Consider the following 17255-nt stretch of genomic DNA (forward strand, 5'->3'; position numbering starts at 1 on the left):
TATCTTTTAATTGCCAGAACGCCTTTGCAGGTCCCCAATTCTATTTTTGCCTATATCATTTGTTCTAACAACCACAACTTCTGACTATTCTCCTTCCCTCTCCAATTGTTTGTACCCACTCCATGATACTGTATTACTGTACTAAAGTACTTTCAAACCTGATCATTAATACCCATGAGGTAGTATTTCCTTTGTATCCCCACCTTCACCTGGATGATTTCCTTCATTCACATCCTTACAAACATTCAGCCCAAGAAAATCCTTCCACCTAATGTACAAGACTGTTCAATATAGAAGTATAAAAACCCACTATGGGTTTAGATGTTTACTGCATATCATCTTAACAACTGCAATTTCTCTCCCTTCTTTTAGTCTCCTTGCAGCAGCTGACAGCCGTTGCAACCAAGCTTCAGAAATACTGGGCTAGATCCTTCACAGATTGACCATATATGAGTAACCTGCAGAATAAAGAGGAGCTAACAAATAGCTCAGTTAACGAGCTACTTTATTTTTAGTGTTACGGGGGAAGGAATGTGTTGAATGCATATTACCAAATTGAGTTGAGAATCCTGGATATCCCAGACTCACCTAAACGATACATTGGAGGGGGAGGGGGAAAGGAGGAGAACAACATACAAACACTAAGACAGGACACAACACTTCCAATAAAATATAAAAAGAACAATTTAAAAGGTAGATTAACAAATATGCATCATCAGCACAGAACAAACTCATCCATAACATAATCGCTAGCACAATTCATTGACAAGATACTTTAAAGTAACTGCAGCTAAAATTAACATCCTTATCTCAATCACACATTCAAAGTATTCTTAATATCACCACAACTAAAACAAATCACATAACAAAAATACAAATACTGGAATTTTTGAAATACTAAAATATTTCTCTGTGTAAACTTTGTTGGAAGAGTGAAAGTTTTCAATTTCCTCCTTTCACTTGTTTCCATGTTTCAGGTCAAAGATCTAAAGATCTAGCAATGGGCAATAAGTTACATAAGTTCTAGTAGCAACAGAGTCTGTACAAAAGGTTTCATTTTATAACAAATCGACAGCTGTAAAACTTTTTTTTTAACTTCAGCAGAAACAATCTGATCTGGCAAAGGAACTTGTAATTCAACTATCAATATTGAGGGCATTCAGTGGAACCAATAAGATGGTTGAATAATCTAATTAAATTGATTATAGGGATGTAAGTCTTTGCATACTGCTTTGTTTTCATTTCAGTGGGAAAATATGCTGCTGTGGAGCCATGCAGAAACAGCAGAGTAGATTGAGAACAGATAAAGCTACAGTCTATTCCATTCAAGTGTACAACATTTTAGAATCCCAAATTAGTTTCAATGAACAACCAAAGAGACTATAAAAATTATTTTAAAAACCACTAGAAAAAGGTAGATGTGGCTGGTTATACATTCTGACTAAAAAAAAAATTAACTCAAACCACATTCTATGGAGTTTATACTGGTTATCTTTTAAAAAAAAAAAAAAAAAAAAATCCGTAGAATCAATCTTTGGAAAAAAAAAGTCAGTCCAGCCTTGCTGCAACATTACCAACTTCAGAATCACACCATCAGTCAACATGTGAAGGTGCGTGGAGACTAGGGCCCAAATTACAATTCTACAGGGCACAGCTACCAGAGACTAAATGAAGTCAATGGAAGGTCAGATTGGTGAGGGCTGCTAATACGGATTGTAGAAGATCCATTCTTGTGATACAGTGTTAGACTGGGAAGGGAAATGATGCAAGTAATTTAAATAACTAGTAAGGGTGAAAGTTCTGGTTTTAATTTTTAATGCTGCAAGGGCACAATTAAAAGAAAGACTTGCATTTATATCGCATCTTTCACGACCACCAGACGTCCCAAAGCGCTTTACAGCCAATTAAGTACTTTTGAAGTGCAGTCAGTTACTGTTGTAATGTAGGAAACACGGCAGCGAATTTGCACACATCAAGCTCCCACAAACAGCAATGTGATAAATAACCAGATAATCTGTTTTAGTGAGGTTGATTGAGGGATAAATATTGCCCAGGACACTGGGGATAACTCTCCTGCTCTTCTTCGAAATAGTGCATGGAATCTTTTATGTCCACCTGAGAGAGCAGATGGGGCCTCAGTTTAACGTCTCATCCAAAAGACGTTAAATTAGCCAACTATATTGCACGTTACATCTAAGGGAATCCTGCATCATAATTATAGTAATGAAAAAGGTTAGTGTGCACTGTGGGAAGGAATGAAGACCTGGCTTCAAATCTAACATATTGCTTTCTATTTCCTCCCAGCAAAACAAACAAAAGTCATCATACTCGATCGGGTTATCCACCACCGAGCCAAGTGAAAGAAAAGGGAGAAATGAAAGCTATGTAAGGACCCTATCAGGATTGATGTTAATAACCTTTACTAGCTGGCCACAGTAGCTCTGACATAGACTGTGGAAATGTCAGCAGTCGCTCACCTCACCTCTCAGCACATCTGATAAGTAGCGCAAGAAGCTCTTGTAAAGTGCCTTGGGACAATTAACTACGTTAAAAGAGCTACATAAATGCAAGTTTCTGTCGTTGATAAAGTGAGCGATACATACTTGCACCAAAGAAAATATAAACAGCAGAGACATGACTGCAGTCATATTCGACTTACTATACTCGAGTATGCACTAGTGTGTCTGTTTTGACTACTTTCACTGCAGTAAATACACAGGAGTTACCCAAACCCACTTAAAGCTGAATGATAACAGTGCAATGCTGAAGGTAGATATGCTGGAATGAAACAAAAAAAGGTGACAATTCCAGGTTGGCGGGATGGGGCCGTTCGCATGAAGTTTATAATTTCTTTTCAAATGTGTAATGGCGTAAGTACACTATACACTTTAGGAATAGACTGAAGCTACGCATTAACCCTTTCAACAACACACTGTAGCCATGTCAAACCTGAACACCATATTCCATTAATCTGCATCTATTACAGAAACAATAGTTTATATAACATCCTGATGCATAGCTTCAGTTGATACATACAATGGAGGTTTAGTTAACAAATAACTTTGTGACCAGTTACAGCTTTGGAATCTGAAAAAAAACTTTACTTTGCATCAAAAAGCTTAAGACTTGAATACATGTCTGTAAGCTAGGTATTTGAAGGCAAAAATGAAGAATGATTTTCCTTGCAACTTATTTTCCTTCACTTGATATGTATGGGTACAAAGACTATTGGTAAAAAGTTAGAAAAATTAAAATAAATTACATTTATAAGAACACTTTCCCTTCAGTTATTTATATAAAAAGCCAAAATAGTGTACTATAAACAGAACCTACGAAGAATAAAAGGCATGAGATACAACAGAGCTTTCCTGCCTCTGCATCTGCTGTGTTCTGCCAAATTTGACATTGCTATTCAATTCTTTACTTATTCACACACCAAAAAGAGTTTTAATCTTCAATTTATTAATATACCCAATTAACTGGGACCCACTGTGGCTCTATAAAGAGCTTCTCTATTGTAGTCTGTAACTTCTGAAAAGCTTTGTCCAAGTTATCATTGACAATGGTCAAATCAAAGTAGTGGCTGTACGCTCGTTGAATTCGAGCACTTTCATCAACTGTCTTTTTCAAGTCTGTGTCCTGTAAATAAATAAATAGAAAATTGACACATGCCAACTGACTCATCTACATGTACAGCTTGAACTCGGTTAAAATATTTACACGTATTAGAATTAATAGGAAGGAAAGGCATAGAGGATGTGACCTATGCTGAAAACAGGCATGGAGAGATAAGGCCACAGAAACAAAAATAGAACCATTGGAGGGGAAGATGATAGCAAAGAAAAAACCTAAAAAAAAGACAGGAACTGAGAAAAAAAACATGGCTGCACAACTTAATAACCAAAGATTAGTAAATTGTTAAAGTTAGCTGATTATTAGAAAGTTAACACAAAGTACCATTTTGCAATATTAATAGTACTACTCTATAATTGGTTGCAATAATCGAGTACCAGCAAACAGAATTTTCTACATAAGTCAAAAGCGTGAAAAGAAAGGCCAGTATTCTAGAACTCAAAGCTGTGAAAATTTAAGGGCCTCTTACTGTCAGAAGTTTAGTTGTAATTCCAGCATCAATGACAGCTTTGTGCATGGCACGTAGTGTTTCTAATTCAGGAGCAGCAACAAACACAATATACGGCATAAATTCAGCTGTCTTCAGAATCTTCAGTGCCTGTAAGACAGACAGACATACTAAGGAAGGCTGTACTGGCAGCAGGATATCATTAAATATTTGAAATACACCAAAAGATACATAAAGCATGTGGCACCTGAGCTATACAAACCAGAGGGCCCCACTCTAATATCCAGTTTGTGCTGAATCAGCAGATTTCAAGAGATATAGCAAGAGGGATTCTACAATTTGCTTCAATATCCCTGCACGAGGGAAAAAGGGGGAGAGAAATCAGCCTAGGGTATTGTTCTTAATTGCTAACCATTAACCTCTGCCAATTGGGTGAGAACAGGATCTGGATCAGCTGTGATGCCTTCCATGGTAAAACAGCCTACAAACACTCACTGGCAATCTTCACACATGAAGAGCAGCTACTTGGGAGGGGTACTGGTGTCAATAGAACCCTCTTCCAGTAGGAGTCAATGGGCTCGATTTTCCAAGCCCCGAGGAGGCGGGAAAATTGCAGAAATCGGGGGGCAGGAACCCATCCTGCCCCCAACTCGCCTCCGTGCCAATGTCCCAGGAGGCGGGTACCCGACCTGTGCTGGGAGCCGCCTCCCCGAGGCGGGATGGGGATTAGTACCAAGTAACTGTCTGTTAACAGGTAGTTAACAGGCAGTTTTTTGCCTAATCTCTATTTTTAGCCCTGAAGTGTGGGCTGTCCGACGGCTCCGAACCTCGCCAAGTTAGCGAGGCGGACCGTCGGTCTGCAGGGGTTGGAAGGGTCGAGATGTCCGTTGAGCAGGTGAGTGATGGGTACATGCGTGCAGAGGTAAGTGTAAAAAGTGTTTTAATAAGTTTTACTTACGTTTACTTCTTCCTGCAGGCTTCCTTCCTTCAGTTCTCGGGAGTCCCTCAGCTCACCGGTACAGAAAGCAGAATGGCCGCTGAACTGCCAAAAGCTGCAGCCTGCGCTTTCTGGTCTGGAGAGCTCTCTAACTGAGTCTGAGTAGAAGGACTCAAGTTAGAAGACAGAGTGTCAGTGTTTGACAGCTTCACAGAGCTGTCAAACGCTGATTTTTCATCTGTCAAAAGCTCTCGACAGATGAAATGTCAATCGCTGACGTCACCAGTAACCAGGTGTCCCTTAATTGGCCTGCTGAGCCGGCTTAATAAGGTCAATCAAGGGAAAATAGCGTGGGTTGGCCACAAGTCGATGGAGACGGGACTACAACCCAAAAAGTGGGAGTCCCGCCTCCAAAAGCTCCCCGTTGACAAAATCGAGCCCAATGTCTTCAGGAGGAAGAGGGGAAATTAAAAAGGGCGGAGGGAAAGCATAGGTTGAGAAAAGGTCTTCCTGCCCCACCAATCCCACTTCATCTACATAATTTCTTACCTTCCGCTCATGAACTTATTTCAACATATTTCATCTCTAGAGGAAAGATCTGAAAAAAATGTCTCCCTGCTTACTTAATTATACCCAAAATAACAGACTTTCTAACATTACACCCTCTACATTGAGTACCCCTTTCATAGAACATTTTCTGTTTAGATTTCTGATGGAACCATTTAATTATCATTCAAAAACACATAATTGGCTGTATCTGTATGAGCATAACAATTGAATGATGTGGATGGGGAGGAAAGAAGTCATTGCTAAATTATTTAAGGGAAGTCGCAGTTTGGACTGAAATACATTAAAGGAACAGACATCCTATTGAGATATTGGCCTTGCGTCATGATATAGTGGAAAACCGGTAATATCTGTATTCTGATCTACTTGATAATTAAAGGTCACAATTTAAAAGCTAGTTTAAACATTTTTTTTGGGGTGGGGGGTTAATAGGAGAGAACATAAAATGTGGCAAAAAAAGGTTGAGAACTTCTAAAAATGTCTAAAATGTAGTTGCATCTAGAAACCAAAAATATAATAATGAATGGTAAGCATGGATTTCAAAAGGGAAAGTCTTGCTTGACCAACCTTATTGAATTCTTTGAAGCAGTAACAGAGGGAGTAGACAAGGGTAATGCAATAGATGTAATTTATTTAGATTTCAAAAGGCTTTTGATAAAGTGCCACATAATAGACTAATGAATAAGGTCAGGGGACAAGTGGCAGAATGGATAGCTAGCTGGCTTCAAGACAGAAAGCAGACAGTAGGGGTAAAAGGTGGCTATTCAGAGCGGCAGAAGGTAGAAAGTGGGGTCCCACAAGGATCAATGCTGGGGCCACTATTCACAACTTATATTAACAATTTAGACTTTGGAATCAAAAACACAATTTCTAAATTCACAGATGACATCAATGGGGTGGGGGGGGGGGGGGGGGGGAGTGGTCAACTGAGGAGGACGGCAACAAATTACAAGACGACATTAATACATTTGCAGAATGGGTATATAATTGGCAAGTAAATTTCAACACAGATAATTGTGACGCATTACATTTTGGTAAGAAAAATAAGGAGGTCACATATTACCTGGAAAATAAGAATCTAAATGGGGTAGAGGAGCAAAGGGATCTCAGAGTGCAAATACACAAATCACAAAGTAGCGACGCAGGTAAATAAGGCCATAAAAAAAAGCAAACCAAGCACTAGGGTGTATTTCTAGAGGGATAGAATTGATAGTAGATAAGTTATGCTAAACCTCTATAGAACCTTGGTTAGACCACACATGTTGGAGTACTGTGTAAAATTCTGGTTGCCTTATCATAAAAAGGATATAGAGGCACTGGAGAGGGTTCAAAAAAGATTCACAAGGATGGTACCAGAAATGCAAGGTTATACCCATCAGGAAAGGATGAATAGGTTGGGTCTGTTTTCTCTTGAAAAGTGAAGGCTGGAGGGTGACCTAATAGAGATCTTTAAAATTATGTACGGTTTTGATAGAGTAGACACAGAGGGGGAGAAATTGGGTGAGTAGCGCCACCTGTTAGTGCCTAAAGAGGCAGTCAGTGGCTGTAGCGCCACTAGCTGCGTCTCCCGCGATATTCAGTAGGGGCGCTAATGGTGGCGTTAGGCTTTTGCGCTGCGCCGCCACCGATGACGTCATCAGTGTGCGCAGCGCGCCCCATTCGTGCCCTGTTCGCGATATTTGGTAGCGAACGCTGCAGTTGCGCCGCTCGCTACCCCTGCCCGGTTCACGGGGCCTTACTGTGCCGGCAGCGGCGCAAGTTAAGGTGGAGGTGCGGGGCGGCCGCCTGCCAGCACCTCCGTCCCCGGCCTCCTAACCCCCCCCCCACCCCCCGCATTGCCGGCTGTTTCCCCGAGAGCCCGGCACTTCTCCTTGGTGCCGGGCTCATTTGCCGGCACTCGCGATCGGGGCTCGCACTGTTGCAGGCACCTCCCCCTTAACAGTGGGAGGAAGGCCTGCAGTACCGCAGCGTGCCGTGCCGCGTGTGGCGCTGCAGCACGTTGTGCTGCGATAATCAGTTTCAGCGCCCTAAGAGGGACGTGGCGTGCCTTGAGCCTCGCCCCGTGTCCCTCGAGCGGCACTGAAACTGAATTTCTGACGATTGGAATTACTCCGATCGCTGCGCTAAATCCTGCGCTCAGGCGACTTTTGCGCCACTTTGGCGCCCCAACCCAATTTCTAGGCCAGAGTGTTTCCACTTGTGGGGAAGAGCAAAACTAGTGGCCATCAATATAAGATAATCACAAAGAAATTAAATAGGGAATTCAAAAGAGACTTTACCCAGAGAGTGGTGAGAATGTGGAATTCGCTACCACAGGGAGCGGTTGAGGCGAATAGTATCGATACATTTAAGGGGAGGTTAGACAAGCACATGAGGGAGAAGAGAATAGAGGGTTAAGCTGATAGGGTTAGATGAGGAAAGATGGGAGGAGGCTCGAGTGGAGCATAAATGCCGACATGAACTGGTTGGGATGAATGGTCTGTTTTTGTGCTGTATATTCTATGTATTTCTATGTATTATGCTAAATTTAAATTCCAGGGTTGTACTGAGCCGTCTTCTGTCACTATGCAATTAATTTGGACACAAAGCTGGGTGGGAGGGTAAGCTGTGAGGAGGATGTCGTGAAACTCCAGTACGATTTGGACAGGTTGGGCGATTGGGCAGAAACATGGCAAATGCACTATAATGTGGATAAATGTGAGGTTATCCACTTTGGTGGCAAAAACAGGAAGGCAGATTATTATTTGAATGGCAATAGATTGGGAGAAGGGGAAGTGCAAAGAGACCTGGGTGTTATTGTGCACCAGTCGCTGAAGGTAAGCATGCAGGTGCAGCAGGCGGTTAAGAAGGCAAATGGTATGTTGGCCTTCGTAGCAAGAGGGTTCGAGTACAGGAACAAGGATGTCTTGCTACAGTTGTACAGGGCCTTGGTGAGACCGCACCTCGAGTGTTGTGTGCATTTTTGGTCACCTTACCTGAGGAAGGACGTTCTTGCCATGGAGGGAGTGCAGCGAAGAATCACCAGGCTGATACCTGGGATGGCAGGAATGACGTATGAGGAGAGATTGTGTCGATTGGGCTTATACTCACTGGAGTTTAGAAGATTGAGAGGGGATCTCATCAAAACCTATAAAATTCTGTCAGGTCTGGACAGACTAGATGCAGGATGTTTCGGATGGCCGGGGAGTCCAGAACCAGGGGTCATAGTCTAAGGATAAGGGGTAAGCCATTTAGGACTGAAATGAGGAGGAATTTCTTCACCCAGAGCGTGGTGAACCTGTGGAATTCTCTGCCACAGAGGGCGGTGGAGGCCAGTTCATTAAATATATTCAAGAAAGAGTTGGATATATTTCTTGAGGCTAAAGGGATCAAGGGATATGGGGATAAGGCAGGGACAGGGTACTGAATTTGGATGATCAGCCATGATCTCATTGAATGGCGGAGCAGGCTTGAGGGGCCGAATGGCCTACTCCTGCTCCTATCTTCTATGTTTCTATCTTATTACTAAATTACCTAATTCATGATCCGTCATGTTACTCTACCTGTGGATTAATATCCAAAATGCACATTCTTCCTGTACTAACAACTTCATGAATTGAGTCAATCTTTGTCCCATAGAGATTTCCTTCATATTCCCCATGTTCCAGGTATCTGCTGCCTTTTATATCCATTTCCATTTCCACTCTTGAGACAAATCTGTAAGCATGTCCGTCCTGTTCGTCATCTCTTGGTTTTCTTGAAGTAACTACAGTAAATACAAGAATAAATCAATAAACATTTTAATATGCTTCAAATAATAGTTTTTATTTCAACTCTACAAAGCCATTCACTAAGGCATTTTTTTCCTGTAGATCATTCTTGACAAGTATCTATATCATTATGGAATGTACAGTACAAGGGCCTTGGTAAATCTGCCAGAGGCAGAATGAAAGAAAAAATAATAAATGGTTCAACTTTTAACAGTCTTACAACTGCCAAACCTCAAAATATTTTTCCGATAACTTCATGTTCTTAATGGTCTGCATTTCTGTACATTTTATATTCAAAGACTACTTTAAAAAGCAGCAGGATAACTTGTGTGAGGAGCTTGTGGACCTCTCTCACTAATACTGAGATAATGCGTTCAAATGTCTCTGCTGCTTCCCCCTCCCTTTAGCCCGCCAAGCTAAACCTCCCCCAAGGCTTCCTCCTGTCCTAGCCAGAGTCTTTATCTAGTTGCTTCCTCCATATGTCCCCTCTGACCTCATCTTATCCAGACCTACCTCCTGCTCTTTTGATTCCATTTCCACTAAACTGCTGGCCATTCAACTTTGCATCCTGGTCTCCCGTTTGCTGACATTGTAAATGATTCCCTCTCCTAAGGTACTGTCCTCCTCCCCTTCATCAACCCCCATTCAATCAATCCGTCCTTGCAAACTACCACCACATTTCCAACCTCCTTTTCCTCTCCAAAGTCTTGAATATGTCATCTCCCAAATCCATGCCATCTTTCCTGCAACTCCATGTTTGAATGTCTTCAATCAGGTTTCTGCCTCTACTACCATACTGAAATGGCCCAAATCAAAGTCACAAATGACAACTTCTGCTACTGGACCTTGGAGTACTATCGCTCTTGGACCTCTATGGAGCTTTTCACTTGGTCGACCACACCAGCCTCCTCCAACGCCTCTCCTCCATTGTCCAGCTCAGTTGGACTGCCTTTACTTGGTTCCACCCTTACCTATCCAATTATAGCCAGAGCATCTCCAATAATTACATCAAAAGAAATGGGGTCAGGTTCCACATGTAGGGTGAAAGCATGCAGCTCTGCCTCTTCACCACCTCTCTTGACCCCTCTACTGCCTGTGTTGTCAGACTGCTTGCCTGACATCTAGTCTTGGATAAGCCGCAATTTCCTCGTGTCAAACACTGGGAAGACTGAAGCCATCGTCTTTAGCCTCTGCCACAAAGTCTGTACCCTTGCCACAGATTCCACCGCCCCCCTCAATAGCAACTGCCTCCAGTTGAACCACACTGTTTGAAACCTCTGCATCCTACCCGACCACGAGCTGAACCTTCTAACCCCATTTCCCTCCATCACAAAGACCAACGACATCCACCTCTAACATTGCTGGGCTCCGCTTCATCTCATTCCTTCTGCTACTGAAACCCTCATCCGTGCCTGTGGAACCCCCAAACTTAACTATTCCAATGCCGGCCTCCCATCCTCCATAAACTTTAGCTCATCCAAAACTCTGATGCTCATATTCCATCTCTCCTGCAGCTAGTCCCACTCACCCATGTCCTCTCTGACCTACATTGGCTTCCAGTCTAGCACCTTCAATTTAAAATGTAAAATTCTCATCCTCATTTTAAAATCCCTTCATGGCCTTGTGTCTCGTCATCTCTGTAACCTCCTCCAGTACTACAACCTCACCCCACAAGAACTCTGCATTCCTCCAACTCTGGCCTTGTGCACAGCATTCCCCCCCCACCCCCACACCATTGGCAGTCGTGCCTTCAGCTCTGGAATTCCCTCCCTAAACCTCTCTACCTCCCTTTCCCTCCTTTAAGGCCCACCTTAAAATCCAACTTTGATCAAACTTAACAGCTCCTTCTTTGGCTCGACATCCATTTTGTCTGATTACTCCTCTTTTGAGATTTTTTTTTACATTAAAAAAGACACTATATAAATGCAAGTTGTTGTTAAATTGCAACTTACTAATGTAATTGCTGATAGAAAGTGTAGCCTTCCCATATTTATCAAATTATTCAGATTCATCAGCATCAGAAAAATAAATCCACAGAGAAACTCAAATTTGTTAGATCAAAATTCATGATAATTTAAAAAAAAAATGATTTTGTCTAATCGGAAGATATTTGTAGACGATAGACCGTTCCACTACCGAGTCTGCCATGTTATGAAACAACCATAATGATTCCCCTGTGGAAATATGAGGAAAATAATTCAAGCCTAGGAAAAATGATTTTGAAAATACAACTTTCCTATTCTTTGTGGCCAAGAAGCATTTTTTCAAGATACACGAACTTCAATTTATGTAACTTTACAACTATTTCCAATAGTCCTTTGGTGGGTCAGAACATTGCCACAGGGATGAAATTTCAACTGTTGCACACATTATTAAAACTTGAAGATTTTGGTTTATTGAGATCATTTAATAATTATACACACCAGGAAGGTCCTTGGTTAAATCCCTGGTCTGTGCAGAGTTAGCTGATCACCACGGGAGTGGTGGTGGGGGGACTTACAAGTATCCTCATGATCCCAGATTTGGGGAGAGGTTGCCCTTCTCATCGCTACCCAACTGGAAGTGTGGATGCTGGGCGAGGACGGGATCAGGCATGGACATGGGACTGTCTACACTTAGAGTTTATTGAACGTTCTAAGGAGTTCTACATTTACAAACAAAAGCTGAAGTGTGTGTAAAAAAAACTTTAAAGATTTAAATTCTAACTTCCTCAGTGCTTTGAAGCCCCAGCATATTGCACTGAATAGTCGGACATAGGTCGCCAGAGATTTAGTCCTTGCTGACATTGTGATCTCGGCTACAAGATTATGGTGGAGCCCTCGGTAAAGGCTACAGCACCTTCTACCTTAGTGACCTTGTACCACTCTTACAACGTACTTGGCGGACAGTTCCCCAGCAGCATTGGCCTGGATACTGGTTACTACATACTTTTGACTGCAGGAGAGGGGAAAATAGGAAGGGAAGAAAGAAGAATTCTCATTCCCAAACAATAATCATAAATTCTGCCAGTTGCAAAAAACTTACATGGGACTGTTGTTCCAAATTGCATGGGATTCATTACGATGAACCTGTTTTTTAAACTCCGTCGTCCCACACCTTGAGCTCCGATCAACACCAAGGTCTTCCTCTGAAAAGGTGGCATTCTGGCTACTTCCTCATAGATCATGATTTCATGTCGATCAAACTCTTGGTGTTAATCCAGCAAAAATATTAGAAACAAATATTCTTCACAATGTACAATTCTAACAATATGGAGGGCATTTTAATCAGTCTGGTTTAATCAGTCAACTAGAAGTAAAATTCAAAATAAAAAATTACTTTATGCAATTAAAACCACACTGATTGTATAATGAAGTTAACAACTTGCAAGTTCTTTGCATCAAGGGGAGGTCCTTTGAAACAATAGATTGAATAAAAATCACCGAACTTGCATTAGCTTGCCTCAGTTAACCAGAGTCAGAAAATTGTGGGTTTAAGCCCCATATCAGGGCTTGAGCACGTAATCTAGGCCGGCATTTCAGTGCAGTACTGAGAGAGTGCTATATTGCCAGAGATGCCATCCTTTGGATGAGACATTATAGCGAGGCCCTATCTGCCTCTCAGATTCCTTTCAAGGATGAAAAACTAAGTTTATCCAGTCTTTTCTCATAACTCAACTCTCTGACAGGAGATCAATCCTGTGGCTCTTCAGAATTTCCTCAGAGTCTTTAATGTTTGACTTGTGTTTCAGTGATATAGTACGTAAAATATAGTCTAAGGTGGTCTAAAGTATCAACCTTGGCTCAGTGGTAGTATTCTCACCTGCAAATCAGAAGGTTGTGCGTTCAAGCCCCACTCCAGAGAATTGAACACAATCTAGGCTGACACTTTAGTGCAGTACTGAGGGAGTGCTACCTTATCAGATCATAAAAGATCCAATGGCACTATTCAAAGAGTAGCAGGAGAGTTCGCCGATTGACCTAGTCATCATGTATCCCTTAACCAACATCAGTAAAAAAAAAAATTTCCTGTCACTTATTTCATCGCTGTTTGTGGGGCCATGTTTCCTTACATTATAAGTGACTACACTTCCAAGTACTCCATTGGCTGTGAAACACTTTGAGATGTTGGAGGGTTGTGAAAGACACTATATAAATTCAAGTTCTTTCTTTGACAAGAGCATTATAGTTTAAGCATGACTTCCTCTGAATTATACTGTACGGTTTTGGCTAGATAGTTAACACTTTATTTGCTTTTCTGATTGCTGTTCAGCAGCATTTGGGCATGTTGAATGTCGAGTGCAAGACCCCCAAGACCTCTGTTCCAAGTTTTGGTCTCACTTTAGATAGGCTCTCGGCCTGTAATAGATTTATAGTCACAGCAGTGCTGGACACTCCCATAAGCAGTCTGTCTTGCGTTAGAGATGCGCCTATGCTGCCCAATATTTAACTATATGATAGCATAACCTAGAAGTGCAACAATAGTACTACCACCCACCCCACCACTCCACAACCCGTGATCTAAATTAGATATTCGTGTACTTTGCACATGTGCTTCTTCAATCTCTTTGGAGCTGGACCGAAAAAGTGGTAGTGTAGTGGTTATATAAAAGTGGTAGTGCAATGGTCATGTTAATGGACTAACAAACTAGTAGAATGCAAGTTCAAATCTCATCATGGCGGTTTGGGAATTTGTATTCAGTTAACAAAAACATTTAATTTTTTTTTTTTTTTTTTTTTTTTTTAAATCGAGATATAAAAAGCTGGCATCAGTAAAGAAAAGAGACAACAAAGTTATTGGATTGTCTTAAAAAGCCAACTGGTTGACTAGTTTAGGGAAGGAAAGTTGCCATCCTTACCCAGTCCAGCGTATGTGCAACTCCAGCTCCACACCAAGTGCCCTCTGAAGTGGCCTAGCAAGTCACTCAGTAGTATCAAACTGCTACAAAGAATAAAAATTCCCCACCTAACAGCATTGTGGGAGCACCTTCACCACACGGACTTGAGGATCAAGAAGGTGGCCCACCACCATCTTCCCAGAGCAACGAGTAATGGGCAATAAATGCCGGCCTTGCCAGTGAAGCCCACACTCCAAGAATAAAAAAACACTTGGTAAGCCAAGGCCAAAAACAAATCGTTAAGCTGAGCCACAGTTATGATCGGACTCAATTAGTTCAAACCGTACAACTTTTCTTCGAGTAATAATACAAAATAACGAACACACCATGCTTTCCAAGATCAGTGAATCATCTTATTTGACAAATAAAAGAACTTCTAACTAGCCTCCTACATTCTCCTTCGGAGCCCGGACATTTCTTGCCCTCTCAGTTTTCGGTTTTAAAATCTAACTGACTTTACGGCCTTTTCTAGACTCGACTGTCTGCCCGTGACTCTGAATTAGTGTTTTTTTTCTGCTCAGAGAGGAGAGCCTATCCCAGACAACAACTGGCAAGCGGCCTGGGACGAGAAACATCCCAGCACAATGAGGTTTCAATAGATTTCTAAAACGGGCAAACAAATTGCTTATGGTTTATAATCATTGGAGAAAACAATTCCATTAGTATATTAACCGCTTTCCCCCCCACTTTGCTTTAAAATCCCAATATTTAAAAGTAACTCCTTTTCCAAATCATTTCTGAAAAATTGGTCATAAAATCTCAAAACGTGAGCCACTCAACTTCATCCTCAGTTTTTTCAACAAGTTTCGTAAAGTATGTGTGTTGACCACTTATTTCCCCCAAGTGCAGTACTTTATACTTGTCAAAAATAAATTTAATCAGTGACTGTTCTGCCCACTTATGTTTTGTCTAACTCATTCCTGAGCAGCTTCCTCAGATTTCACTACTTCGTCTAATTTGACATCACCTGTAAATGACACCCACCACTTTGCCTAATATACAGAAACGCATTAAATGATTTTTGGAATTCTATCTACATCACATCATAGAGCTATTCACAGTGCACTGGAGATGTCATTTTCTAAGTATTCAAGGAGGCTGGTCAGGCAGGGTCTCATCTTTCTGAATCCATACTGGCAGCTGTTTACTATGTTATTACCGTACAGATAATTCTCAATTTTACTCCCGATAATTGATTCTATCATTTTACCAGATATTGAAGATTAATTTCTCTAAATAGCCTGCATCTGGTTTGGCTGAACACCTAGCGCTCCATCCTCACTTTATCCCAAATCCAAGCACAAGGAGCTATGAACTTTGTCTCAAAAATCAAAACTACCTGCCCAGTTCCCAAGCCGCCACCTCCTCCTTTCTCCACGCCCAACAACTCCCAGGCTTCACTCCACATCACTCTCCGGATTCTACACCACACCTCTCCTCTGACCTCACCAGGCTCACACCATCTACTCTCCCGATCCTCTCCCTATGCAACTCCCACAACATTTCCCACTTTTACCCTTATTTAATTCCCACTGTATTGAAATCTTTACCCAGGCTTTCATCACCTCCTAGTTCAAATCCTCCAACATCCCCCCCTTGCTGGTGTCCCAAACTCAGGCCTTAAACCACATAAATGTCTCATTCTAAGCTCAGTTTTCCCATCATCGTGGTGACAGAGCATTCACCCTTCTCAGCTTTACTCTCAACGTCCTCCCTAAATCCCTCTGCGTTGCTACTTCGCTCTACCTTTAAAAGCTTCCTCAAAAACTTTTTCACCACCACTCCTACTAGTACTACTGCCACTTGTGTTTGCTTATATTTGCAATTTCCCTATGGACATTTAAAAAAATTAAATGGCGTTATCAGCTTATGAAAACTAGTCACATTATTTACCAATAATTAAATCCTTTAAATTTTCCTAAGAAGAAAGGGTGAAATACTTAAGCTTTTGATCATCCAATGAAAAACAGTATAACCATTAAATGCATCTTACCTGCATTTTTGGTTGTGAGATACATCATCTTTTTCTTCTTTTTACCAGTTATTGTTCCACAAAATGGTCCTAATCAAAGATCAAAACAGAATTGGAGACAATGAATTGATGTTTTTTCTATTACATCTACAAGTGCCTTTAAGCAAGTTACGTAAACTTCAAAAACATTGAACAGCTTACCAGACGAACCTGAAAGATCCCAGTCCCGTTTAACAAAGGCTTTCCTCTTTTCTTCCAACATCTGACTGGGAATTAGGCCTGCACTTCCTCCGCCCTTCATTTGATAAGCCTGAAATTAAACACAACTACTCCAATTATCTCTCATTAGTCATGACATTTGTTCATATACACCGTACCCTTAGGAAAGGATAATCCCTTTTATCTTTCCAAGTACATCCTATTGCCTTACACTGGTGCTTTCTTTAGTTATGGAACATACTCATTAATTCTCAAATGGTCCTTTATCTTGAAAGATCAGGCCTAATCCAGGGGTGCAAATATGGTTCAGCATGGCTGTTTCGCTAGTGATCTTAATTCCTGCGTTGCAGACAATTAAAGTAGCGCTGTTGAACACTTGTGAATCATTTGTCTTTGCCTTTTGACCGGATCTGGCACAGTGTACTTTTAAACAAGCTGCCAAATAACCCACCACCAAAAGCTGTAGTTACTACAATCCCGTTTCCTTTCCATTTAATCTGTCTGATCTGTAGTTGATGGCTCATCCTGTGACTCATTTTCCATTAACTCATGCGCTTCTTGAGGATGTCCTCTCTTCCCTTCTGTGCTTCCTTTATACTAAATGGTCTGTTAGTCATCATCCAACCCTATCCACTCTTGCTACATTCAACCACCTTCAGATTATGACACCCTCTGTATGCAAAATCTACCCCTCTCAGTGCAGTGGTTGAATTAGTACATGTGGCTAAATGCAGCTGGATGCTATGATGGGAGGGGGATTTGTAGGTTTCTATGGAAGGATGAGTTAGATACATGTAGTAATTTCATATTATATAAAGATTATTGATTGTCATGCTTTTGCCAAAATTGTAGTA

General features: G+C 41.4%; 1 protein-coding gene across 2 annotated transcripts; it reads right to left on the minus strand.

Annotated features, from left to right (window-relative positions):
- Nucleotides 1–488: 488 nt before the first annotated feature.
- Nucleotides 489–17208, minus strand: LOC147117484 (protein PALS2-like). Of its 2 annotated transcripts, none has more exons than XM_085988500.1 (6): nt 16393–17208; nt 16204–16272; nt 12359–12520; nt 9128–9330; nt 4103–4231; nt 489–3639 (listed from the first exon to the last, which is right to left on the minus strand). In XM_085988500.1, exons 1-6 carry the CDS (start codon nt 16481–16483, stop codon nt 3463–3465), a joined length of 831 nt encoding a protein of 276 aa, XP_085844626.1. In that variant the 5' UTR covers nt 16484–17208; the 3' UTR covers nt 489–3462. The 2 variants fall into 2 exon arrangements, with proteins under 2 accessions (XP_085844626.1, XP_085844625.1); XM_085988499.1 differs by having other exon boundaries at nt 16384–17201.
- Between the last annotated feature and the right edge of the window lie 47 nt (nt 17209–17255).

The sequence above is a fragment of the Somniosus microcephalus genome, chromosome 5 (genome assembly GCF_052327205.1).
Source record: "Somniosus microcephalus isolate GS21.2 chromosome 5, FLI_Smic_1.0, whole genome shotgun sequence".
Taxonomy (NCBI): Eukaryota; Metazoa; Chordata; class Chondrichthyes; order Squaliformes; family Somniosidae; genus Somniosus; species Somniosus microcephalus.